Here is a 27086-nt window from a genome sequence, read left to right as displayed (position 1 = left end):
CCAGAAGTGAATTTTGAATTTTTGGTATTAATTCTCATGACTGGCAGGACTTCAACTGGTACAGGGGGACAAAGGCAACATGGGGGAAAGTTATTTTAATCTTTGTTTTATATCTTGGTAGGTTTACAAAGAACAAGTGTTGGAGCCCATGCTCAATGGAACAGACAAAACACCATCATTAATCTCTGATTACAAAGAGTATCATACAGACACAACTGTGAAATTTGTTGTCAAAATGACAGAAGAAAAGTTGGCACAGGCAGAAGCTGTAGGCTTGCATAAAGTCTTCAAACTTCAAACAAGTCTTACATGCAATTCTATGGTAAATGGTTTTTTTTCCACCACCTGTATTTTTTTATTGTACCCTTTAAATAAGTAGTATTGGAGCAGATATTAAAGACCCAGTTAGTATTAATCTATTATCATCATTATATAAATTATATTTTTCTCCAGGTATTATTTGACCACATGGGCTGTTTAAAGAAATATGAAACTGTGCAGGACATTCTGAAGGAATTCTTTGATCTCCGGTTACATTACTACACCCTGCGCAAAGAATGGCTGATAGGAATGTTGGGAGCTGAAGCTGCAAGGCTGAGTAATCAAGCACGGTTCATCCTTGAGAAGATACAAGGCAAAATCACTATAGGTATGTGCCAGTACTATTATGTATTGGCTTTAGCAGTTTGGTTTTGGTGCTGTTCAGTTTACTTTATAAATATATGATATAAGTTAAGTGCACTATTGCAGGCATCAAGGAGCTTCAGCTTTACGGTTATCACTGCTTCTTCAGTCAGATCAGCCATCATTTTTATAAAACGTGATTGTTAATATTTTTTGAGTTTTAGAAAGGTCCATAAAATGGTTTTTCACTTCACATAAAGTATCTAACTATATTATTTATTTTCATTGTAAGAGAACAAAAGCAAAAGGGATCTAATTCAGATGTTGGTACAGAAAGGATTTGAGTCAGACCCTGTGAAAGCTTGGAAGGAAGCACAAGAAAAAGTAGGTGCCACTTAATACATTTTACAGTATAACTACTATTTTTATAATCTGAATAACTAAAATGCCAAGGATTTTTATGTTTCACCTAGAATGACACTGGCAATTGCAGTCCTCCTGCCGGCTGTGTAAAAATAAACATAGTAGTTTGCTGCTGCTGTACAAATAAACAATGGGGACAGTAGTAGCAACCTTCACCTTAACTTACCATATATTTGAGGGGTTCCCATTAAAGCTTTATAGACTGTATCCAGGAAATAAAAATGACTGATTCATATTATAGGCAACAGAGGAGGATGACCTTCTTCAAGATCCAAATGAAGACAATTCATCGGACTCTGGCACTGGATCAGGACCAGATTTTAACTACATTCTGAATATGTCTCTCTGGAGCCTTTCAAAGGAAAAAGTAGATGAGCTTGTCAGACAGAGGGATATAAAGGTATAGATTAAACATATGCTGTCTTTTCTTGTGTTCTTAATGGACCTGCAACAACAACAACTAATGAACTTTTAACAATATAGTGTTTCCTACTTTGGTAAAAAACATGTGCTAGCTTCAGAAAGATTACTAAGTTTTATATATATATATATCTATCTATCTATCTATCTATCTATCTATCTATCTATCTATATATCTATCTATCTATCTTGTAGCCATGAGGATGAGGGCCATAGGGTACGCATCTACACATAACTATAATGGTTTTAATTCCTATGCTAGAATAGAAACAGGAACTATGTTTGAAAACTTTTCTCATAAAATAGGATATTTATTGCAAATAATGTATTATAATAATTGCAATAAGAATACTGTCAGATTTATACAGTATCATAATTCGCAGTTCACAGAAGAAATTTAATCATTAGGGACACTACAATGAAAATGCTGGCCTAGCTGAGGAAAATTGGGTTCTGTCATAGCAGAGATAAAATCAAATATCTGTGTTTCAGACCAAAGAACTTAATGACCTCAAGAGGAAGTCTCCATCTGACCTGTGGAAGGAAGACTTGGCAGCTTTTGTTGAAGAACTAGAAGTATGTATCCTATTTGTTTTTTATGATAAAGCTTACTGTAAAAATCATGTTCCTAATTCATTTCTTAGCAAGTACAATTGTTTTGGACTTAATCACAACTAGGCATTTATACATTTGATATTTTTCTTCCTTTACAGTTTCATCTCCTTCACATGTCAATTTCAAGCAATTCTACCTTAATTAGTGAACAAACTTCACTGATATGAAGATGAGTTATTTTGCCAAATACAACACTTAGTTCAATGAGATGTAAATCTGTTTATTTTATTGCAGAGGGTGGAAGCACAAGAAAGGGAAGACGTTATGGCTGGGTTTGCAGGCAAAGCAATAAAGGGCAAAATTGGCAAACCCAAAATAAAGAAATTACAGCTTGAAGAGACTTTGCCATCCCTTTATGGTAGGAGAGTAGAGCCCCAAATCAGTGCAATGAAGGCAGATGCCAGCAAAAAGATGCTAAAGAAAAAGAAGGTGAGTCTACTTGCTAAAAGGATTGTCTGCAGTGGCTGTATCTTTGAAACTTATATATGTTTGTGTTAGAACTTAGCGGTACAAGATTTTCTAAGATACTTGCTGTAGTAAATAGAATTGGGAGGCAAATAATTACAGTAATTTCAAATCTGGACCCAGCTGGATATTATGGTGGTTTTCCCATGACTTGCTTTAAAGTGGGGTTGTTCACCTTCCAAACACTTTTTTCAATTCAGTTGTTTTCAGATTGTTCTCCAGAAATAAAGAATTTTTTTCAATTACCTTCCATTTTTTATTTTTTACTGTTTTCCCAAAATCTAAGTTTAAAGTTGAATGTTCCTATCTCTGGTGTTTCAGTCTGGCAGCTCAGTAATTCAGGTGCAGAGACTTTTACAATTTTTCAACATTTAGTTGATATATTTTTCATCAGCATCTCTGGAGTATTAGCAACTATTGTATCAATTCTAACAGCTGCCTGTAATGAAACCCAGAGATTCTGCTCAGCAGGGACAAAGATAAATGTATCAACTAAATGTATCTATTTAGAACAGTTTACATGGTCGGTGACCCCCCCCCCCTCCCAGGGCTGCTTCAGGTGAAGGTGAAAAATTATTCTTTACACTTTAATTAAAACTGTCACAAGTAGAAAATAGAAAGTCGTTGAATAAAGTAGTTATTTCGGGTGATCTATCTGAAACTAACTAGTTGTTTGAAGGTGAACCACCCCTTTGAAGGGGCAGTATACCCCCCCCCCTTTTAAAATGATTTCAATATAAAAGACTTGTGCTAAACATACTTTTTGTATATTGTTCTATTGTTCTAACAACTAAAAATCAGATTTTTGTTATTTCTTGAGAAAAACAGGGACATTTAAGTTTTGATATTAGATTCCCAAAACACAGATAAAACCAGAAGTCCATTATGCAGTGGTGTTATTTGTGCTTTGATAGTCTAAATATCTTACATTGAAGGACCAAACATGGAGTAGCTTCAACTGTTTGCCCTATTTTGCTCAAGAAATAACAAAAAAACTGAGTAAAACTATAGGCAAACATTATGTTCACTACAAGTCCTATACAGTGAACTAATGTTAAAAGCCCCTTCTTCGGATGGTTGTGTAATTTGGTAGCTTCATGTTACGAGTCCATGTTTTTTCAGGATGTTGCCCCCTTTGCAACACTATCTCTGAACTGAGAGGCTGGCTTGTGTAAGAGTTTATAGAACATTTTCTAACCTACAGAAATGCAGATGGATGGTGAATTGGTGTATATTTCCCCTTTTAATTACCTGAGGTGCCGTTCTTGCTTATACAAGCCAGGGTTTTGTGTCTGACAACTTCAAATGGGCTGTTGCCCATCACTGGGCTAGCATCACACAATAAAAAAAATATTGTTTGTAGCAATGTACATTTTTTCTAGTGATTAAACCAAATTCAATACCTCCTTGTGGAGGTGGAACCCCAGCATGATTCTCCTGTGCATTGAACACATTTCAGTTCCCATGTTTCTGTAGAGTGATTAACTGTTTCTTTGCCTATAGTGAATTGCATGTCATCAGATATTGCCACTTTTCTTCAGTGGATTGCAAAGATTTATCCCTCCTCTGTGGCCCTGCATATGTTCAGCTCCACACATGCCTCTTACAAAGGTCTCTTTGCAGCTGTAATTTGTTGCACACCCTCAACAAATTATCTGCTGCCAAAATAGACTGTCTCAATATGACTTTGTTCTTGAGAATTCACCAGCTGTGTTTTAAATTTTGTTTAAGGGTGAAATGGACTCTATTGCATTGAAAATGGAGTTTGATGAGGAATTTGGCTCTGCTCCAGCAGAGGGAGGTGCAGAAGATTCCCTGACTACCACTCCTGTAAAACCTGTAAAGCCCAAAAGGGAAAAAAAAGAACCTGGTAGGTATCTAAGCATATTGGTCCATTCCGGGAATTCCAGAAATTCCAGAGTGTTTTTTATATTAATGACGTTGGTTTATACTTTTCCATACTTTGTGTCCAGCCAAGTACTCCTGTATTAGTAAATAGTAGGGAATTAAGTCAAATGTTTCCATGCGTCAACTCCCACATCTGTGAAATAGCATTATAGAGTTGCAAGGAACATTGCCTTGAATTATATATAAAGATTGGGGGTAGCTTAGGCGTTTGTGAGGTGAAAGCAGTCTTGTAGCAATTAAACACTCTTCCCTAGGTGTTTTCATCACTGGAGCCCATGTTAACTCCTGGTTTTTAGTAGGAGGCTCAGTAGTTTTTGTTTAGGAGACTGCCAGGCACAGGGACTTCCCCTGCATAGCTGTTGGTACACCTTAATGTTTTCACGTGACTTGGCTTCTATTCAAGAATACAAATCAACGGAGGGCACTCCAGTCAACACAGGAACATCTTGAGTACATAGGTGTTTTCTGAACAAAGACTTTTAGTGAAGCAGTATTCAGTTGTATGAAATTAAATCAAATGTGAAAAACTGGCTGTGCAAAAAATGTGGGTACCTTTTGTAATTTTGCTAATTTGAATGCATGTAACTGCTCAATACTGATAACTAGCAACACCAAATTGGTTGGATTAGCTCGTTAAGCCTTGAACTTCATAGGCAGGTGTGTCCAATCATGAGAAAAGGTATTTAAGGTGGCCAATTGCAAGTTGTGCTTCTGTTTGATTCTCCTCTAAAGAGTGACAGCATGGGATCCTCAAAGCAACGCTCAAAAGATCTGAAAACAAAGATTGTTTAGTATCATGGTTTAGGGGAAAGCTACAAAAAGCTATCTCAGAGATTTAAACTGTCCGTTTCAACTGTAAGGAATGTAATCAGGAAATGAAAAGCGTCAGGCACAGTTGCTGTAAAACCCAGGTCTGGCAGGCCAAGAAAAATACAGGAGCGGCATATGCAGAGGATTGTGAGACTGGTTACAGACAACCCAAAGATCACCTACAAAGACCTGCAAGAACATCTTGCTGCAAATGGTGTATCTGTACATCGTTCTACAATGCAGCACAATTTGCACAAAGAAAATCTGTATGGCAGGGTGATGAGAAAGGGCTGTGCGCTAGTTCAGGGACTGGGGCCCTTGTTAAAGTCGAGGGTCGGGTAAATTCAACCCAATATCAACAAATTCTTCAGGATAATGTTCAGGCATCAGTCACAAAGTTGAAGTTACGCAGGGGTTTGATATTCCAACAAGACAATGACCCTAAACACACTTGGAAATCTACAAAGGCATTTATGCAGAGGGAGAAGTACAATATTCTGGAATGGCCGTCACACCCCCCGACTTAAATATCATCGAAAATCTATGGGATGATTTGAAGCAGGATGTCCGTTTGTATGGATGAATGGTCAAAAATACCGCCATCCAGAATCCAGACACTCATCAAAGGCTATAGGAGGCGTCTAGAGGCTGTTACATTTGCAAAAGGAGCCTCAAATAAGTATTGATGTAATATATCTGTTTGGGTGCCCAAATTTATGCACCTGTCTAATTTTGTTATGATGCATATTGCCTATTTTCTGTTAATCTAATAAATTTATGTCACTGCTGAAATACTACTTTCCATAAGGCATGTTATATATTAAAAGGAAGTTGCTCAGCCAATGATTAACAAAACAAAAGGAATTAAGAGGGCTTCCCAAACTTTTTCATATGACTGTATATTGGGTATGCGCACTCAAAAAAGTATACAAATAGATGGTGGTATAGCAAAAAAAAAAAAAAAAAAATATATATATATATATATATATATATATATATATATATACACATACATATACATACATACATACATACATATACAGCATATTCTAGATGGGGCCTTACCAGTGCTCTGTACAGTGGAAGAATGACCCCATCATACTGACGGATAATGCCATCTGGAAGGTAGCAGGAAGAACTTTGGGTAGAGTACAGGCATATTTGCACATTTGTCTTATGCCTGCTTTGATGCCAGGTTAATGGAGAGCTTGGTGGTATTAAGAAGGTGACATTAAACTGAAATAATACATTTTTTATGTACGGTTTTTGAAGCGAACTGACCTGGCTGTAAGCAAAGACAGTAAAACTAAAATACAATGGGAGTTGACTTGTGGCAGTCTGTTTAAACTTTCACTCTTTTTTTTATTTGAGGTCCTCGAGTCAAAAAAAATGTATCATCACCCAAGTCATCAACCAAGAAACTGAAAAAGCGAAACCCTTGGTCAGATGTTGAGTCTAAATCAGAGAGTGACCTGGAAGAAGCTGAGCCAGAGCCTGTGGTCATTCCTCGGGACTCTCTCCTAAGGAGAGCAGCTGGTATGTATGAATAGAAATATGGGGGAACTTGCCTGGGACACACAATATTGCTTCTCTGAATATTTCAATTTATTCCATTATTTATAAAAATGCAGCACCAGTGCCGGTTTGGGATAGTGGTTTGGGAGTAGTGCCTGTTTGGGATAGGATGTTACTGTCTAGAATCAATGTGAGTGCCTAATAACTTGACAAACCCTAGTAATTCTAGGTTCCCTTCTCCTTTAAGAATTGGCATATTTATTTCCCTTTGCTGGACACTCATTTCAATAGAAATTGGCTGCATAGTATAACAATAATAGTCCAAATAATAATAGTCCATATCCAGACTTTTATAGTTCAGTGAATAAAACTAACTTGTCTGGGCATTCCTATAGAGCAGTGACTACGCCTAGCTGCAGGCCTCACTCAGGCGTTTATCAAGGATCTTAAAATGCCAAAATGATGATCCTCCTATGGAAGTTGCCATTGCTTATGGGTAGTGAGTGTTTATTCCCTGTAGTTCACTTATCTGCAGTGCCTTCAAGTATTTACAACCTTAATCCTTTCTCTTGTTATACTGAATAACAGATTCCACTCTTGATTTTATGTAATTAATGAAAATGTTTTTTAATGTAATGTTTTTACAATTGTTTGTACAAATGTACAGTCTTAAAAAAACTATAATATTGTGTTTGCTTTAACTTTAATAATAGATCCCCTGTAAATGGACTCCTAAGTATCTACAAGATTTAAGCAGTTTTGGAAAGGGATTTTGGTTCATTCTTCCAGGCACAATTGATCCAGGCTGTTCAGCTTAGTCAAGTGATGTTTGTGCACTTCAGTTTTTGAATGACGGCACAGATTCTCAGTTTGGTTGTAAGCAGATGTTTGACTGGTCCAGTGCAGGTCATTTACCTTTTTGTTTTCTGAACAATTGTGTTCAGAATAATAGCAGTATGCATAAAAAAGTGACTAAAGCCCAAAATCCTTAAAATAATCTTAATTTCCATACACACAAATGCACGTTCTATTCCAAAACAAAACATGAAGAAAATTGTATCAAATTGTGTTATTCCTTTCAGAAAGTAAAGAAAAGGGAATATTAGGCTGTTCCAAAAAATAGCAGTGTCAGCATTCTTCGTTACAAACTCAAGCATTAAACTGATAAATGTTTCAAGATGTTGCTTTCCTTTTCATCTCTGAAGTAATATTTAGTTGTATAACCACTGTTTCTGAGAACTGCTGCACATCTGTGTTGCATGTAGTCAACCAACTTCTGGCACCTTCCATTACATTCCACAATTCTTCTGCATTTGTTGGTTTTACCTCAGAAACAACAATTTGATGTCACTGCACAAGTTTTCTATTGGATTAAGGTCCGGGGATAGGGCTGGCCACTCCATAACGTCAATCTTGTTGGTCTAGAACCAAGATGTTGCTCATTTACTGGTGTGTTTGGGGTCATTGTCTTGTTGAAACACCTATTTCAAGGGCATTTCCTCTTCGGCATAAGGCAACATGACCTCTTCAAGTATTTTGATGTATTGAAACTGATCCATGATCTGGTATGTGATAAATAGACCCAACACCATAGTATGAGAAACATCCCCATATCATGATGATTGTGCCACCATGCTTCACTGTGTACTGTGGCTTGAATTCAGTGTTTTGGGGTTGTTTGACAAACTAATAACCACCAAGAAATTTTGCAGGCAGACTTGCAACACGTTTCATGTTCTCACAGTCATAGGCTACAGGAGAATTCTACTCACAAGGTATTTATACCATTCTCCACTAATTAGATTTATACACAATACAGCCAATAACAAGGGCACTTAAGATTTCAACCAATCCGAACAGTTCTAAATTAAAAGCTTCATCACAGGAGCCACACCCATGGTAACCATGCGTGTCACAAAGACATACCCAAGGCAGCCATATTTGTGCTCACTACGTGAAGCAAATTAAAAACAACTTCATTAACAATTTTAACACAGCATAAATAAATACAAACATAAGGGAACTACATCTATGGATAGCCTCTTAGTGTTACCTTAGTGCAAGGGAAAGTCACTATAACCAACATGCACAACATTTGCTGCCTTCCTTAGTTAAAAAAGGGCCATAATTGACACCTGTTCTTTACAGAATAAATTACCTCACTAATTGAACTCCACACTGCTATTATTTGGAGCAAGCTATTATTTTAAACACTGCTTTTATTTTGAACAAGCCTTAATTAATGATTCATTTACAAAGAATCAGCATCATGCATGGCATGATTGTTGGGTCTGTTGGTTTTTTATTACTCTACTACACAATGATACAGTGATGGATCAGGTTAGTGATGTTGTACTGCTATTATTTGGAACACGACTGTATGTTTACTTGTCTCAAAGCCCTGATCTCAGTTCAACCCAGGAGAATTTCTTGCGCCTGCGCAATGTGCAGTGCTGCTGCATACGTAACCCAAAAAAAATGTAAAGCTTTTATTGCTGCAAAAGCTGGCACTACAAAGTATTGAAGTGTGGGGATGCAGTAATTAAGCAAGCAATTAAGCAAGCATAAATAATAAATAAATTTGATCTCCACATCTTAAGTTTGCTAAAAATCCTTCCAACCTTAAAAAGTAGGATTGTTTTGCAGCCAATATTTATGCAGCTTAGTTACTATCAAGTACAAAGTACAGTTGTATTACTGCAGAGAAAAGGGAAATCAAATGTAAAAATTAGAATGATTTGATTAAATAGGAGTCTATGGGGTATTGCCACTCAGCTTTCTAGATAACGGGTTTCCTGATAACGGACCCCATACCTATTTCTAATTTCATGTCTTTTAACTTCTTCCTAGCCGAAAGGCCCAAGTACACGTTTGATTTCTCTGAAGAGGAAGATGCAGATGATGATGACGATGAAGGTGTCATTAGCCGCAATAATAATAATAACTTTGATGACTTAAAACCCCCGTCTTCTCCTGCTGCAAATAGTCGGGATGATGATGATGTTCTGTCTGACAGTCAAGAAAAGGACGACTATGAATTCTCTTCTTTTAAGTCTACCCCGGCCCCACAGTAAGCAGAGATATAGTCAAATATTAATATGAGCCATAACTGTATGTATTGTGATCAGCCATTTACAAGTGCTATTCATTTTCTCATGAGACCCACTCTTTATTTTGTATAGAAAACCTTCAGAATCACAAAAGAAAAAAGACTACATATTTTCATCTTCAGAAAAAGTAGAAGGTATGACAATTTTTTGTTGTTACTTTCTCTTACTCCTCTAATGCATACATAAAATTATATAAAGACTTTTTTTTTTTTTTTTAAAGCTTCTTCAAAATATAACAGTGATGATGATGACAATGATGAACCCTCCCCACTTTACTCTTCATACTCCTTCAAAACGTCAGACAAAACAACTGGCAAAGGATCTAGTAAGAAAGGTAAGAGAAGAGAAGAACAGATGTTAGAAAATTCACTTCAGTTATTGGCCCATGTGAGTGATTGTATCCTTATCCTCTATTGATATATGTGCCAGGATAGGATTGACTGTTTCTGTGCAAAAAGTTGAGTTTCAACCTCCATTATGGATTAAAAAAATGCATTGTATGTGCAAAGATAATATTTAAGGAAATCTAAAATATTCCTGTAATTCCTTATATCCCCATCATTCTTTTAAATTAGAGGTTTTGCATAAAAATATAGGTAATTATACAGAGTTTATGCTGAATAGCACCGTTACCATTTCTGTGTAACATAAATACAATACCTTGCTTTTTAAGAATCTGCAAAATATAACAGTGACGATGATGATGATGAACCCTCCCCTCTGTACTCCTCATATTCCTTCAAATCTACAGAAAAGCCAACTAGCAAAGGATCTAGTGAGAAAGGTAAGCGACTCGGGGGGATGGATTGTTAGGGTCAATTACTTGCTCTCTATGTATAGATGAAAAAATGGAGTAGGGTGTGACGGATAAGAAGTACAGGTATGGGATCCATTATCTGGAAAGAGCCAAATTACGAAAAGGTCATCTCCCATTGACTCCATTATAATCAAATAATCCAAATTTTATTTCCGTTTTCTCTGTAATAATAAAACAATACCTTGTACTTGATCCAAACTAAGATATTATTAATCCTTATTTATTATTATTATTAACATGTATTTATATAGCGCCAACATATTGCGTAGCACTGTAAAGTAACTGTGATTATACAACTACATCACATGAATTACATACATAGAATATATGGAGTAACAAACATCACAATCAATACAGGTACAAAGAGGTGAGGAAGGCCCTATGCATAGGCATACTGTCTAAAGGGAAGGGAGTAATACACAAGGTGTGGGAGTGGGCAAGATCGAATTAAGTGGGTGAGAAATGTGGTGTTGCGTTTGGTAGTTAAGCAGAGTGAGGGTAGGCTTCTCGAAAGAAGTGCGTTTTCAGAGATTTTTTGAAAGCAGAAAGGTTGGGAGAAAGTCGGACAGATCGTGGGAGAGCGTTCCAGAGGAGGGGTGCAGCCCTTCCAAAGTCTTGAATGCGAGCATGTGAGGAGGTAATGAGAGAAGAGTTGAGTAGCAGGTCAGTAGAGGAGCGTAGTAAGCGAGTGGGTGAGTATATAGAGATGAGTTCAGAGATGTAGGGTGGAGCAGAGTTGTGAAGTGCTTTGAAAGTCAGTGTCATTAATTTGAATTTGATTCTGAAAGGTAACGGAAGCCAGTGCAGGGATTGACAGAATGGCGAGGCAGAGGAGGAGCGGTTGCTGAGGTGTATGAGCCTCGCAGCAGTGTTAATTATGGACTGGAGAGGTGACAGTCTCTGGAGGGGGAGGCCAATTAAAAGAGAGTTACAGTAGTCTAGACGCGATATGATGAGAGAGTGAATAAGAATTTTGGCAGCGTCTTGGGTGATAAATGATCGTATTTTGGATATGTTCCTTAGGTGGAAGTGACATGATTTAATAAGTGACTGGATATGAGGAGTGAATGACAGGGCAGAATCTAGGATAACCCCAAGGCACCGGGCCTGGGGAGAGGGGGTGATAGTGGAATTGTTAACTATGATGGATACTTCGGGGATGCTACTGGTGTTGCTTGGAGGAAAGAGAACCATTTCAGTTTTAGAGAGGTTTAATTTAAGGTAGCGTTGCGACATCCAGATAGAGATAGCGGACAGGCAGGAGGAGACGCGAGTTAGGAGTTCTGGGTTGAGATCAGGAGATGAGACATAGATCTGAGTATCGTCAGCATAGAGGTGGTAGTGGAAACCATACGAATTTATTAATTTGCCAAGGGAGGAAGTATAGAGGGAGAATAGTAATGGTCCCAGGACAGAGCCTTGAGGAACTCCAACAGAAAGAGGTAGGGGAGAAGATGATACTCCATTGTAGGAGACACTGAAGGAATGATTGGTGATGTAAGAAGAGAACCAGGACAGGGCTGTGTCACGAAGGCCAAGCGACTGGAGGAGGAGAGGGTGATCTACAGTGTCAAATGAGGCTGAGAGATCAAGCAGTATTAGTAGTGAGAAATGATTGTTGGCTTTAGCGGTTAAAAGGTCATTAGTTAGTCGAGTCAGGGCAGTTTCCGTGGAGTGTTGTGGCTTAAAACCAGATTGTAGGGGGTCCAGCAGGTTATTGTCAGAGAGGAATGAGGTAAGTCGGTTGTAGACTAGGCGCTCAAGTAGTTTAGAGATGAAAGGTAGCAGAGAGATAGGTCGGAGGTTGTCAAGATTGGAGGGATCAAGAGAGGGTTTTTTCAGAATGGGGGTGACAAGAGCATGTTTTAGTTGAGAAGGAAACAGTCCAGTTGAGAGCGAAAGATTATATAGGTGAGTTAAGGCTTTGATTAGACAAGGATTGGTATTGCGGAGAAGTTTTGAGGGAATTGGATCAAGCAGGCAGGTGGTAAGGTGAGAAGAGGCAACAAGCTTTGAGACTTCCTCATCAGTGACAGGGGTGAAGGAGCACAGGAGAGACTGGGGAGTGTGGAGGGAGGGTGGTGGAAGTCTAGGGGGGTTGAGTAGTGTAATGTCCCTTCTGATAGTGTCAATTTTGTTTTTGAAGTGCTCAGCAATATCTTGAGCAGAGACAGATGTGCATGGAGGGGTGGAGAAGGGGAAAGGAGAGTGTTAAAGGTGGAGAAAAGTTGTGCTGGTTTTTTAGAAAGGGAGTTAATGAGTGAAGTAAAGTATGTTTGTTTGGCTTGGAAGAGGCTGGTGTTAAAGGAGCGCAGGGCGGATTTGTAGCTCCAAAAGTCTGATTCTGAACGGGATTTGCGCCAGCGACGCTCAAGTGCACGTGAGTGTCTTTGGAGCGCTTTTGTATGAGCAGTATGCCAAGGTTGAAGTGGTTTGGGTCTAGCACGTTTACTTTTTATAGGAGCAAGCTCATTTAGGGCAGTGGTGAGAGTACTATAGTAGACAGAGGTAGCCATATTAGGACATGAGATGGCTGAGATATTAGAGTGAAGAGAGTCAAAGGAAGAAGAGAGATGTGACACGTCTACAGCTTGCAAGTCACGGTAAGTACGTGTTTGGGGAATAGCAGGGGGTGAGGAGGGAGTTAGTGAGAGTTGAAATGTGAGCATATTGTGATCAGAGAGGGGAAATGGTGAGTTAGTAAAATTGGTGGTTGAACAGAGTCTGGTAAATATGAGATCCAGAGCATTACCATTGGAGTGAGAGGGGGAGTCTGAGCACAAAGATAAGCCTAGGGAGGAGGTTAGTGAAAGAAGTTTAGAGACAGAAGAGTTGTTGATGTTGTTAACGGGTACATTAAAGTCACCTAATATGATGGATGGGATGTTAGATGAAAGAAAGTAAGGAAGCCAGGCAGCAAAGTTGTCCAGAAATTGTGCAGTTGGTCCTGGTGGTCGATATATAACAGCAATGGAGAGTGAAACAGGAGAAAAGAGCCTAATGCAGTGAGCCTCAAATGAGGAGAATGATAAAGAGGGAACAGGTGGAAGAACTTTAAAAGTACAGCGGGGAGAGAGAAGCAAACCCACCCCACCTCCCGGTCTGTTACCAGGTCTAGGAGTATGAGTAAGGTGTAGGCCCCCATAGGACAGGGCAGCAGGTGAGGCGGTGTCAGTAGGAGAGAGCCAGGTTTCAGTAAGCGCAAGTAGGTTAAAGGAATTTGCAATGAAATGGTCATGTATAGCGGTGAGTTTGTTGCAAACAGATCTGGCATTCCAGAGAGCACATGAAAGATTAACTGGGTTTTTGGGTATAGGAGTAAGTGTTCTGTACTGATTGAATTTGCTCCGGAGAGAAGGAGCTTGTGGTCGTGATATAACTGGGATGGGGTAAGGGCCAGGGTTTGGGGAAATGTCCCCAGCTGCCAGCAGTAGAAAGGAAAGATAGACTAAGTGAGAGTGGGATTTATAAGTCCTTGGTTGGAAGAAAAAGCAGCCTATTGGGTTTATTTAATGTTTACATGATTTTAAGGTATGAAGATCCAAATTATGGAAAGCTCCGTTATCCAGAAAACCCCAGGCCCCGAGCATTCTGGATAACAGGTCCCATACCTGTATTTGATAAACATAAACTTCAGAAAAAAGATCAAAAAGAAAAAGCTTGCTGTTGAGCATTCATAATTATTTTTTTTTAACTTTATTTCAGTTTGATTTTTCACTTTCATATCAAAACATCCATATCTTCACATTGTACATATTGAATAAAATTATCATTGTACACATTAACACATGCAAAGTATATTATCCATTATGTGAATACGTCGTATACATTATGGAACATCTCTTCCCAATTGGGAAGCAGTGAGTCATGTGAATCATAAGGTTGAAAGCATAGAGAAAAAGAAATGAAAAAGGAAAAGGGAGAAGAAGCGAAGGAATAAGAAAAAATTAAGAAAATATAACATTTTAAACCTTCTGAGTCTAGGGGTATTTGGGGAGGTATCCGCTTATAAAAAAAAAAAAACACTACTATGTTGTCAAAGGATGCAAAATGTCCCATGAATTCCATACTTTCTCAAAATTTGGTAATTTTGAGCGATATAGCGCTGCTAGATATTCCATCTGCCGAATGTCCTGAATTGCCGACTTTAGTTCAGGGCCTGTGTCCTTTTCCAGTTACGTGCTATAACTCGTTTTTGAGATTTCATATTTAAGATGGAGCCCATTTAGCATAGAAATAACATAGGCCTAGTTGCTATAGTGATACGATATTCACCTCCCAAACTGTCAGTCTGTGCTGGCCAAACATTTGGTTCCATGGCAAGCCTTCAACTATCTCTGGTATGTACATACAATTATACAGTTTCAAGACTATAGAATGTGACCGTTACCTAAAAAAAGCCAATGTTGGGTCCAGGGACAATTTCAGGTATTTGGGAGAAGGGTTTTTAACCTTTACTACAGACATATATGTAATTGTTAACATATACTGAAATAGACATTTTTTTCATGCATTTCTTATTTTTGCTTAAGAATCCACTAGATATAACAGTGATGAAGATGATAACGACGATCTACCATTTTCATCGTTCACCTTTAAATCTTCAGAAAAACCAGCGAGTAAAGGTTCTACTAAGAAAGGTACGTTTATGATTAGGCTGGCGCATACAATGCCATTGTGATAATAAGTATTCTTCATTTTATGTGCACCAGGCAACATATGGGAAACGACCCAGGTACACATGGAACATACTTAATAATTTTTAACACATTTTCTGGGTTGTAAATAACCTAAGGAAAACTAGTAGATTTGTTTGTACTTCAAAATCATCTGAAAAATTAATTAAACATATGTTATCCTGTTATATAGTGAATAAAGTACCCCCTATTGTTAAATTATAAGGATATTATAAGTCACAGAGGAGATCAATGACCATATAAAAGCACAAGGCCGAATGCTTTTATACAGGTCATGGAACTTCGAGGTAACTTCTAATATCCTTATATTTTTCAACAAGGGGTACTTTATTTATTATAATACACAAGTTTCAGCGAGCCATGTGACAAAAATTACATCACTTCTCACCATTTATAAGGATATAATTTACAAGATATTCATGGCGTATATTATATAGCGAATAAAGTACCCTCTCTTGTAAATTCTAAGGATATTATAAGTTACCGAGGAGTTTCATGACTATATAAAAACACGAGGCCCAAGGCCATCCTTGTTTGATCCTTTCTTTTGAATTTCTTGCATCACGTAATCTTCTGCACTGGCTGAGACAGTTTTTCTCTTTATGTTGTAGCAAAAACGTTATCAGATGGAACCCCTAAACCAAAACGGCCGCCAAAACCAAAGAAGTCCGAGACTTCATTAAATTTAGATTCTGACTTATTAGAGTTTGGCTCTTCAAAGAAATCTGCAACGCCCAAAGGTGAGGGATTTTTTTTTCTTTTGCTAGGTGGCACTTTGAGTATGTTTTCTCTGCATTTGATTTACCCTTTATTCATCTTTAGATCTTTCATAGTCCTTCAAAGCCATTTAGTCGGAACATTGTACGCAGCCTGTAAATGGAGGAGAGGCTGCACTAAAAATCAGAACTCAAACTGAATCGGCATTAAATAAATCAGCAATATGCACTTCACCAAAGGAAAAACTCCTTGTGAGAAAGTCACCCTGTTAAAGGGGAACTATTGCGAAATTGAAAACTTAATATACGTTTCCTCATACTGAAGTAAGAAACTTCAATTAAAAATTCTGCGTGTTTCTGAAATAATAAAATTTATCTTCACTATTCCTCTCTCAGCATCTGTTTCTCTTCATTCTGTCTTCATGCAGCAGTTGGGTGTCAGATGAATGATCCAATATATCTTATAGGGGGGGGGGGCGGCTTCCTTTCGTAGCAGATGTATTAGAGCTCACTCAAATAACTGATTCCAGTGCAAACACAATCTAACAAAATAACTGCTTTTTGCACAAATTCTGCATGTAGAGAGACTATGTCTGGGAATTTTAATACAGTGAGCTTTAACACATCTTCTAGGCAAAAGGAACCCCCTTATAAGATATGTTGTTTCTAACTGTCAAGGATTAACTGACACCCAACTGCTGCATGAAGATAGAATGAAGAGAAACCGATGCTGAGAGAAATAGTGAATATAAACTTGATTATTTCAGAAATGGTACAGAATTTTAACTGATTATATTTAGAAAACACCTTATTTCAGTATAATGATGCTTATATTAAATTTGATAACAATTGGTGGTCAGTGTGTAATGTAATAAGTAGGGATGCACCGAATCCACTATTTTGGATTTGGCCAAACCCCGCGAATCCTTTATGAAAGATTCGGCCAAATACAGAACCGAATCCTAATTTGCATATGCAAATTATGGGTGGGAAGGGGAAAACATTTTTACTTCCTTGTTTTGTGACAAAAAGTCATGCGATTTCCCTTCCCTAATATGCATATGCAAAATAGGATTTGTTTCGGCCCGGGCAAAAGGATTCGGCCGAATCCTGATGAAAAAGGCCAAATCCTGGCCACATCCTGAAGGGATGCACTGAATCCAGGATTTGGGCCAGTATTCAGCCTTTTTTCCAGCAGGATTCAGCCGAATCCTTCTGCTAGTCTAACCAAATCTGAATCCTAATTTGTATATGCAAATTAGGGACGGGGAGGGAAATCTCGTGAATTTTTGTCACAAAACAAGGAAGTAAAAAAGTTCCCCCCTTCCCACCCCTAATTTGCATATGCAAATTAGGATTTGGTTTGGTATTCGGCTGAATCTTTCACAAAGGATTCAGGGGTTCGGCCGAATCCAAAATAGTGGATTCGGTGCATCCCTAGTAATTAGCCAGCAGAGCGCCCCCTATACCCTCCGTATCTCATTGCACCTCTGTTCCGCTTCACCACCTCGAAAAACTAGTAGCATACCAGTTGTGCCGTAGTTTGTCTTAATAACACTGGAAAGGACTGCCATGTTTGAAATACAGCACAGCCATAGAAATACATTGAATACAATCTGCAAACACATTCTTGGTTTTAAAGTGTCTCTTTAACCCTTTCCCTGCCAACAATTTCGAGTCTGTGTTGCTGACAGGCTGCTGGCAAGGTAAAAGGCTGTTTCTGGGTCATATCTAAATCAGCGTTGCTAGGAAACACGCAGTTCCCCGCAGCTGAAATACGGAAAGCAAAATGTTAACTTGCTGTGGATAGCTGCATGAACTTGAACATTGTGCTGCCATTGCACTGAATGTCTAAAATGGTTATTTAATTTAAAATGAAATATTATTAATTTCATTGCCCTCCTTCCTATTTTTAGAGTTCCCATTATTACTGATGATAATATCCCCTTTCTCTTGCCTAACATCTGTGCATTTGCTGCAACATTCAGCCCTGGATCTGTCTTTTTCATTTCAGCAAAAGGAAGGGGAAAGAAACGAAAAACATCTGATTCGGAAAATGAGGGAGAATACAATCCCGGGAAGAAACCTACAAAACCTGCATCTTCTAGCAAAGTAAGATCCAGCCTTTGTTGTCACTGTGCTGCACTGTAGTGCTTCTACCCACATTTCCAGGATTCTTTTATACTTTTTATTTTTAGCTCTCTGCTAAACTCCCATGTTTTGTCCAAATGATCTTGTAGGTTGTATGACAGTAAAGCTGGCCATACACTCAAAGATCCGATCGTTCAAATCCTCTAACGATTGGACTTTCCCATTTCCCAACCTGCCACTAACAATTCAGATCAAATAAAGTACAAAAGAACAGATCAGCCAATGTTCTGCCCCTGACAGCAATCGTACGAAAGTTATGTCTGACAAAACTGGTGACAGTCTCCCACTGAAAATCGTACGATCGGCAATACACGCAGAGATATTACCTGCAGCCGACAGAAATCTTTAACCTGTCAGATCGACCGATCTCCATGGGACGAAAAATGTCGGGACTCTCCACACATGATCCGAAAATCATACGAATCGAGGATTCGTATGATCGGATCTTTGCGTCTATGGCCAGCTTTAGAAGTAGAGCAGTAACTGGAGCAAACTTTTCACCTATTTGTAGATTCTCGCTGCACTCCTCCGGCCAAATAGTAGCGATGCACCAAATCCACTATTTTGGATTCGGCCGAACCCCCGTATACTGAACCCTAATTTGAATATGCAAATTAGGGACGGGAAGGGGAAAACATTGTTTACTTCCTTGTTTTGTGACAAAAAAGTCACGTGGTTTCCCTCCTCACCCCTAATTTGCATATGCAAATCCAGATTCGGTTCGGCCGGGCAGAAGGATTCAGTCGAATCCTGCTGAAAAAGGCCGAATCCTGGATTTGGTGAATCCCTACCAAATAGTTCTTGGCAGCACAAAACAGTGTGTTATACAACGTGCTGCTTCCAGGAGGCGAGTTGAGCAGCAGCCCATAGGCTACCAGAGGCAGCAAAAAGTTGCTCCTGGTAACTTAAAGGGATACTGTCATGGAAATCCTTCACTGAAATCCGTTTCTCAATAGAGAAAACTGATTTTTTTTTTTTTTATATTTAATTTTGAACTCTGACATGGGGCTAGACATATTGTCCTTTTCCCAGCTGCTCCCAGTCATGTAACTTGTGCTCTGATAAACTTCAGTCCCTCTTTACTGCTGCACTGCAAGTTGGACAGATATCACCCCCCAGCAGCCGATTAGCAGAACAATGGGAATATAACCAGATCCCTGCTAGATCTAAGAGCAGCACTCCATAGTCCATGTCCCATTGAGTAGAAGAAACAATAACCTGCCAGAAAGCAGTTCCATCCTAAAGTGCTGGTTCTTTCTGAAATCACATGACCAGGCAAAATAACCTAAGATGGCTGCCTACACACCAATGTTACAACTAAAAAAAATACACTTGCTGTTTATTTGCTTTGTAAGCAGTATAATTTAAAAATAAAATGACATAATAAAAATCATGACAGAATCCCTTTAAAGAGCAAAAAATTACGATTTTTACATCAGCATTTCGGCTCTGCTAGTGCAGACAGCACAATTGAACTCCCTGCACCAGCGGCATCTGAAAGGCCAAAGAAAAAGCCAGAAACCCCCCTGCTTGTAAGGATAGATGCAAGAATCCCCCTCTGTTTATTCATCCATATCAGTGTCCATAACCTTGCAGAGAGCCATTCATTTACTCGGCTGTTTTCATTCCAGAAATCCAAGAAAGCATCATTGGAGCAGGATTCAGATGCTGATCTCTTCTCTTCAGAAGTCGCCTCTGAGACCACGTCGCGGCAAAGGCCTGGCCGGGCAAGGAAAGAAGTCAAATATTTTGCAGACTCTGATGATGATGATGATTTTGTTATGTTTTAATTATGTGCCCGAAGAGCACAAACCATCCCCCCCCCCCAACAAGTATCTTGTGTAGTCCTTTTTGTCTCCCCCCCTCCCGTTGCAAACTTTTGTACATTGTCTTATTTTATGTGATGATGTAATTGATGGTTTTTATTATTGTGTAGAACATTTTAACATTTTGTTGTCACACCTACAGTTTTATGCTCTTTTTTACTCATTGAAACGTCACGTATTTGTCTCAATTTGGCTTGTAGAAACGTTTTAGACTGCCGCGCTGAAGCGCACATTTTAATTGTCATGGATGAACTGAAAAGAAAAAAAAAAAAAGGGAAAAATGGCAAAACTGCTTTTTGAAATGAAGTTTAAACATTAAAAATATATATAGTAAATTTTGTCTGTTTTACTTTAGTGTGCTGATAGAAAAAAAAATACGTGGCAAGTTTTAAAATAAATATATTTTATTCTTTGCCAGGAGACTCCATGGAAAAAAGGTAAACAGTATATGAACATAGAAAGCATCGTTAAACAATCTCAATGTACAAACAGAGCCAGTGAAGTTACATCACAGACTTGCTATAATATCCCAAGAAATTCCACTAGTGCTTTATATGAGACCTACAACCACATTTGTGCTGTGTTAACTCTTCTACTGCGGCAACACTCACTGTGATCCAAACGTGGGGGGGGGGGTAGGGGAAGCAGATTTCCTGCCTGGAACTTGAGTTAAAATGGCAGTTGCCGTTTTGGTGATTTCGGGCCAGATTGTGCGTCAACTGGAAGAGACTGCTTAGTGCTGACACTCCTTGAAGTCTGTGTTAATGTTCAAGCAACTCCTATGTAATGAGCAAGATATGAAGCATTTGAGCCGTTTCAAGGGAGCTTGATCACTGAGCTTTCCACGATGTGCCCTCACTGGAGCAGGAAGCTGCCCTACAGAACAGGAAGTGATGCATACTAAGAAATTGGCTTCTATTAGAAATTTCCATTCAGAGAGGTGACATCACTTTTCAGCTGATGCACTCTCATAATGGAGAAGTCTATAGTTAAAGGGATACTGTCATGGGAAAACATGCATTTTTTTTAAATGCATCAGTTAATAGTGCTGCTCCAGCAGAATTCTGCACTGAAATCCATTTTTCAAAAGAGCAAACAGATTTTTTTTATATTCAGTTTTGAAATCTGACATGGGGCTAGACATATTGTCAGTTTCCCAGCTGCCCACAGTCATGTGACTTGTGGTCTGATAAACTTCAGTCACTCTTTACTGCTGTACTGCAAGTTGGAATGATATCACCCCTCCCCCCCCAGCAGCCAAACAACGGAACAATGGGAAGGTAACCAGATAGCAGCTCCTTGACACAATATAACAGCTTCCTGGAAGATCTAAGAACAACACTCAATAGTAAAAGCCAAGTCCCACTGAGACTGATTCAGTTATATTAAGTAGGAGAGATAGCAGCCTGCCAGAAAGTAGTTCCATCCTAAAGTGCAGCCACAAGTCACATGACTGGAGGCAGCTGGGAAACTAACAATATTGAATATAAAAAAAATCTGTTTGCTCTTTTGAGAATTGGATTTCAGTGCTGAAGTCTGCTGGAGCAGCACTAAACGGATGCATTTTGAAATAAACATGTTTTCCCATGACAGTGTCCCTTTAAAGGATAAGTAAACCTTTTAAATAAGTGAATGTAAAATTAATGAGGTTGCTATTCTAAACACTTTTGCAATGTACATTCATTATTTTTTTCGATTCCAAGATATTAAGGGATATATGTACTGTTAACATAAATTAATTTTGTTCCAATAGCGCCACCTGCTAGTCATTTTGTGACAAGTCTGACCACCAAGTAGTCAAGGAAGTTGTCCGCAGACAGAAAGAGGCTCCTCTGATGTTCTTCTGCTTAGGAAAGATTTGATAAATTGTTTTCCTAAGCAGAAGAACATCAGAGCAGCCTCTTTCTGTCTCCTGACAACTTCCTTGACTACTTGGTGATCAGACTGGTCACAAAATGACCAGCAGGTGGTGTTGTCTTAAAATCTAAAAAAAAAAATGAATGTACATTGCGAAAGTGCTTACAATAGCACCCTCATTCATTTTATATTCACTTATTTTTAAGGTTTACTTATCCTTTAAGGCTAAGGCCACACTAGGCGATAGCGCCGCGATTTGACTCGCGGCGACTTTTCGCCGCGACTTTTAAGCCGCAATCGCTGGGGAAACTTTTGCGCTGGCGTCTATGGGGAATCGCGAAAAATCGCCAGCGTAAAAACACACGCGGCGATCTTTTCTCTACTGTCGCTCGAAATTGCCTCGCTAGGCGATTTCGAGCGACAATAGAAAAAAGATTCGCGCGTGTGTTTTTACACTGGCGATTTTTCGCGATTCCCCATAGACGCCAGCGCAAAAGTTTCCCCAGCGATTGCGGCTTAAAAGTCGCCGCGAGTCAAATCGCGGCGCTATCGCCTAGTGTGGCCTTAGCCTAAGCCACTGGATCTATTAAGGATGATGGCACATTGGGTGATTTTGGGTACTGTGGAGCTGTATTTATAGACATACATAGTGTCCTTACCCTCTCCCCATTGACTTGCATGCGAGTTGCCTGCAGACGTTTGTGAGAGGGCTTATCAGGGGCAAACACTGCTTCATGCAACTGTCGCCTGATAAGTGCCAGGACAATCGATGTGTGCAATTTGCATGCATGTCAATATATGCTCAAAGCACCTGCGTGGCCAGTTTTGCTTTTGTGCAAAGCGAATAATCAGCCGTGTGTATGGGGTATAGGCTTGTGTGCAACAAGACTTTTTTTTCCTGGGTACGCCCGTTTCATTCAGGGATCTCATATGCTATAACCTCTCAAAGTAGTGAATCACATACAAACATCTTTCTAATGGCTTGTGAACGAGTAAACATGAAAACAATGTAACACTGGAAAGTGCCTTGGAGGCTACGATTACTGCAGTAATGCACCTGGAACTGGAGCTCGCCGTTGCATTTCTCCTTCCCATTATAAAGTAACTGACCGTTCTAAGTGGAACAGGCAGTTGCTCTGATAGCAAACTCTTCAGATAATGTAGTGATCGTTTCTTCACACAGTTAAAGTAGGCGATAAAGAGCAGCAGAGGACGTGTAGATAGAGCGAGATTTCATCTTAACTATGGGATCTCCTCTGGACATGAACAACTGTCAGTTCTGTTGCCTTGATCATTTTATGCAAGACCGAAGGAAAGCACCAAACATCCAGCAGAGAGGACAGAACAGTAAATATGTACATCAGTCTTCAGAGATCATGCAGTCTGCTGATCGGAAGAGAAAATAAATTCTATCTTTCTTGTTCTGTAAAATGGCTGCTTTAGTGTTTTTTTTTGTATGTCTTTTAATGTCTAGTTTTTCTTTTCTTCTAATAAGAGTCCAAAGAAGTCAAGAATGTAAACAGCAACAGTATATAGGTTTATATAAATGAGAATAAACTTGGTCTTTTTGTGGGGCGGGGAGGGGTTTAACATGACATCAAGTCTGCAAAGTCAGCAGCGGGAATAAATGACGCTCCTTGCTTTTCATCCCTGTGCGCTTCTCATGGTGGGAATGTCGGGAGTAGAGGGGAAATGTCCTATTGAACCCGTGCACATTTGCTAACACGCTCCTCCTCTGAGCTGGGTGAGATGCGGTGACTGTGCTCTTTTGTGTCCTCTGTCGGACTGGCTGCCGAGGCCTCGTGCCCCTCCGAGTTCTCCAACATTTCCTGAATGAGCGGCGGCATCGAGCCAGGAATTTCCAGCTTTAGTGTAATAACACGTTCTGCACCTATGAAAAAAAGCAAACAGTTTTATGTTGGACTTCTAAAACATCATGTTCTATTGTTTCTCAGTCCCTTAAAGGGATAAACAATATGAATCTTTCACTTTTAAAGGGGTGGTTCAACATTAAAGGGACACTGTCATGGGGAAAATGTTTTTTTTTTCAAAAAGCATCAGTTAATAGTGTTGCACCAGCAGAATTATCCACTGAAATCCGTTTCACAAAAGAGCAAACAGATTTTTTTACATTTAATTTTAAAATCTGACGTGGGGCTGGACATATTGTAGGTTTCCCAGCTGCCCCCAGTCATGTGACTTGTGCTCTGTTAAACTTCAATCACTCTTTACTGCTGTACTGCAAGTTGGAGTGATATCAACCCCTCCCTTCCCCCCCAGCAGCCTAACAATAAAACAATGGGAAGGTAACCAGATAGCAGCTCCCTAACACAAGATAACAGCTGCCTGGTAGATCTAAGAACAACACTCAATAGTAAAATCCAGGTCCCACTGTGACACGTTCAGTTACATTGAGTAGGAGAAATAACAGCCTGCCAAAAAGCAGTTCCATCCTAAAGTGCTGGCTCTTTCTGAAATCACATGATCAGGCAAAATGACCTGAGATGGCGCCTACACACCAATATTACAACTAAAAAAAATACACTTGCTGGTTTGGGAATGAAATTTTATATTGTAGAGTGATTTATTTGCAGTGTAAACAGTGTCATTTAGTAATAAAAACGACCATAAAAATCATGACAGAATCCCTTTAAGTTAACTTCTACTCCCCGCTCACCGATTCACGGATTGCCAGAACAAGGGACTGAATGGATGGGAAGTTTAAGTTGCTGTCAACTTTCCCCCCAGTTTAGATTCAGCCGCTGCCCAAATCTTTGCTGCTCCAGGCCCCGGACCTTTGTGGCCTGCCTACAGATCTGGGCCTGGTTCTGACTGCTTTGCTCCCCTTGGTTTTATGCATTGCTCACTGCTTGTATATGTTTTGGGGGGCTTTCCACCTGTCTGGGCACTGAACTACACCACTACTTTTATAAATAAAAAAATATACTCACAACTGAAATGGGAAGTTATTTAAAGGGGTTGTTAACCTTCCAAACACTTTTTTCAATTCAGTAGTTTTTAGATTGTTCCCCAGAAATTTTTTCAATTACTTTCCATTATTTATTTTTTACGTTTTTTTCCAAAATCTAAGTATAAAGTCGAATGTTCGTGTCTGTGGTGTTTGAGTCTGGCAGCTCAGTAATTCAGGTGCAGATTCTGAACTGTTACAATTTTACAACATTTAGTTGATACATTTCTCAGCAGTATCTCTGGAGTATTAGCAACTACTGTATCAATTCTAACAGTTGCCTGTAATGAAGCTCAGAGATTCTGCTCAGCAGGGACAAATATAACAAATGTATCAACTAAATGTATCCATTTAGAACAGTTTACAGGGTTTGTGACCCCCCCTCCCAGAGCTGCTTCAGAAGGAGAGAAATGACACTTTACACTTCAATATTAGAAAAACCGTCACATATAGTTGTTATTTCTGGTGATCTATCTGAAACCAACTAGTTGTTTTGAAGACGACCAACCCCTTTAAGAAAAAAAAAATCAGACATCTAGTATTCGAACGATTGGTCCCGACCCAAAAATTTGAATCAAATTCGATTCGAATTCAAATCAATGTTCTGTCTGAAAAAAACTTGAATGTCAGGAAGGCAATTAACATCTTCAAATGGTTCAACGTCTTCTGCCATTGACTTGTAACTTAAAAAAACTCAAATGTCAGGAAGGCTACCAACAACTCCAAATTCTCTAGTTGAATTAAACAGCAATTGCGGCAGCTTTTAGGTGGCAAATAGTCAAATTTAAGTTCTTAAAGGGCCAGAGTATGAAAAACCACTCGAAAATTCGAATTCAAATTTTCAATTCAACCCTTGATAAATCTGCCCCTTAGTGTTACTGCTACTTTTAATCACTCTTCTTTTTATTCAGGCCTCTCTCATTCATATTTTAGTCTCTCATTAAAATCAGTGCATGGTTGCTAGGGTAATTTGGACCCTAACGACAAGGTTGCTGAAATTACAAACTGGAGAGCTGCTGAATAAAAAGCTAAATAACTCAAAACCCACAAATAATAAAAAGTAAAAACCAATTGCAAATTGTCTCAGAATATCCCTCTCTACATCATCCTAACAGTTAATTTAAAGGTGAACAACCCCTTTAATGCTCAGTATATTGGTCACTAATCAGTATTTTGCATGGATGAAAGATGACACCAGATATTTCAGTTCCAGTTTTTTTTTTTTATAAATGTTAATGCAAACGTTCTAAACAGCACTAACAAAATGCTAGCCTTACAATCACGCATGCTTGTGAAGATCACATAATAAATACAATTATATGACTCTGTGACATGGATGGGGATTTGCTTACTGTCTGGAGAGGCAGGAGTAAAGAAGGCCAAATATACAGTATATTAGGGTTGTCACCTTTTCTGCCAGTGGACATGGCGGGGCCGTGACAAGAAGGGGTGTGGCCGTGATGCAGCGGGCAATGACTTCAGGGGGCGTGGCTATGACACGCGATCAGGCCAAGGGAATCCTGCCCAGTTTTCCCAATTTGGAAAACCGGGCAGGAAGTTTGACCCAGGCAGCCCTCCAAATTACCGGGCTGTCAGGGTCAAAACCGGAGAGGTGGAAACCCTAATATATATATATATATATATATATATATATATATATATATATATATATATATATATATATATATATATATATATATATATATACACCAAAAGTACAAATAAGGCAATACTCACAGTTTGCAAAAAAGTATATTAAAGGGGTTGTTCACATTTGAAATAACTTTTAGTATGATGTAGAGAGTGATATTCTGAGACAATTTGCAATTGGTTTTCATTTTTTATAAAAGGTTTTGAGTTATTTGGCTTTTTAGTTAGCTTTTTATTTGCATTGTAAGCAATCTGGTAACTAGGGCCCAAATTCCCCTAGCAACCATGCATTGATTTGAATAAGAGACTGGAATATGAATAGGAAAGGATCAGTAATATAAAGTAACAATAACAATACATTTGTAGCCTTACACAGCATTTGTTATTTAGATGGGGTCTGCGATGCCCATTTGAAAACTGCAAAGAGTCAGAAGGAAAAGGCAAATAACTAGAAAACTATACAAAATAAATAATGAAACCAAATTGAAACTTGCTTAGGTCATTCTATAACACC

The 27086-nt window shown here is 38.9% G+C and overlaps 2 protein-coding genes across 7 annotated transcripts in view; one reads left to right on the top strand and one right to left on the bottom strand.

Annotated features, from left to right (window-relative positions):
* Positions 1-20088, top strand: part of top2b.S (DNA topoisomerase II beta S homeolog) — a 50979-nt gene extending 30891 nt beyond the window's left edge. For 3 of the 4 annotated variants that reach the window (XM_018269283.2, XM_018269284.2, XM_018269285.2), the window contains 16 exons: positions 122-322; positions 454-649; positions 917-1008; positions 1289-1447; positions 1960-2043; positions 2317-2511; positions 4279-4417; positions 6637-6801; positions 9631-9850; positions 9963-10024; positions 10111-10224; positions 10564-10674; positions 15240-15347; positions 16016-16144; positions 18135-18232; positions 19903-20088. In XM_018269283.2, coding sequence (XP_018124772.1) covers positions 122-322; positions 454-649; positions 917-1008; positions 1289-1447; positions 1960-2043; positions 2317-2511; positions 4279-4417; positions 6637-6801; positions 9631-9850; positions 9963-10024; positions 10111-10224; positions 10564-10674; positions 15240-15347; positions 16016-16144; positions 18135-18232; positions 19903-20061 — 2232 coding nt within the window. In that variant the 3' untranslated portion in view covers positions 20062-20088. Of the gene's footprint in view, positions 1-121; positions 323-453; positions 650-916; positions 1009-1288; positions 1448-1959; positions 2044-2316; positions 2512-4278; positions 4418-6636; positions 6802-7493; positions 8193-9630; positions 9851-9962; positions 10025-10110; positions 10225-10563; positions 10675-15239; positions 15348-16015; positions 16145-18134; positions 18233-19902 lie in introns of those variants that run through there. The other variant, XM_041567531.1, reaches the window with a different exon arrangement.
* Positions 20089-23425: 3337 nt separating this feature from the next.
* Positions 23426-27086, bottom strand: part of rarb.S (retinoic acid receptor beta S homeolog) — a 245930-nt gene continuing 242269 nt past the window's right edge. For all 3 annotated transcript variants that reach the window (XM_041567529.1, XM_041567530.1, XM_018269282.2), the window contains exon 8: positions 23426-23845. In XM_041567529.1, the coding sequence (XP_041423463.1) occupies positions 23652-23845 (194 nt within the window). In that variant the 3' untranslated portion in view covers positions 23426-23651. The remainder of the gene's footprint in view (positions 23846-27086) is intronic.

This window comes from Xenopus laevis, chromosome 6S, assembly GCF_017654675.1.
Source record: "Xenopus laevis strain J_2021 chromosome 6S, Xenopus_laevis_v10.1, whole genome shotgun sequence".
Classification (NCBI taxonomy): Eukaryota; Metazoa; Chordata; class Amphibia; order Anura; family Pipidae; genus Xenopus; species Xenopus laevis.
The sequence above is the reverse complement of the archived record's forward strand: the minus strand, read 5'-3'. Positions and strand labels throughout refer to the sequence as shown.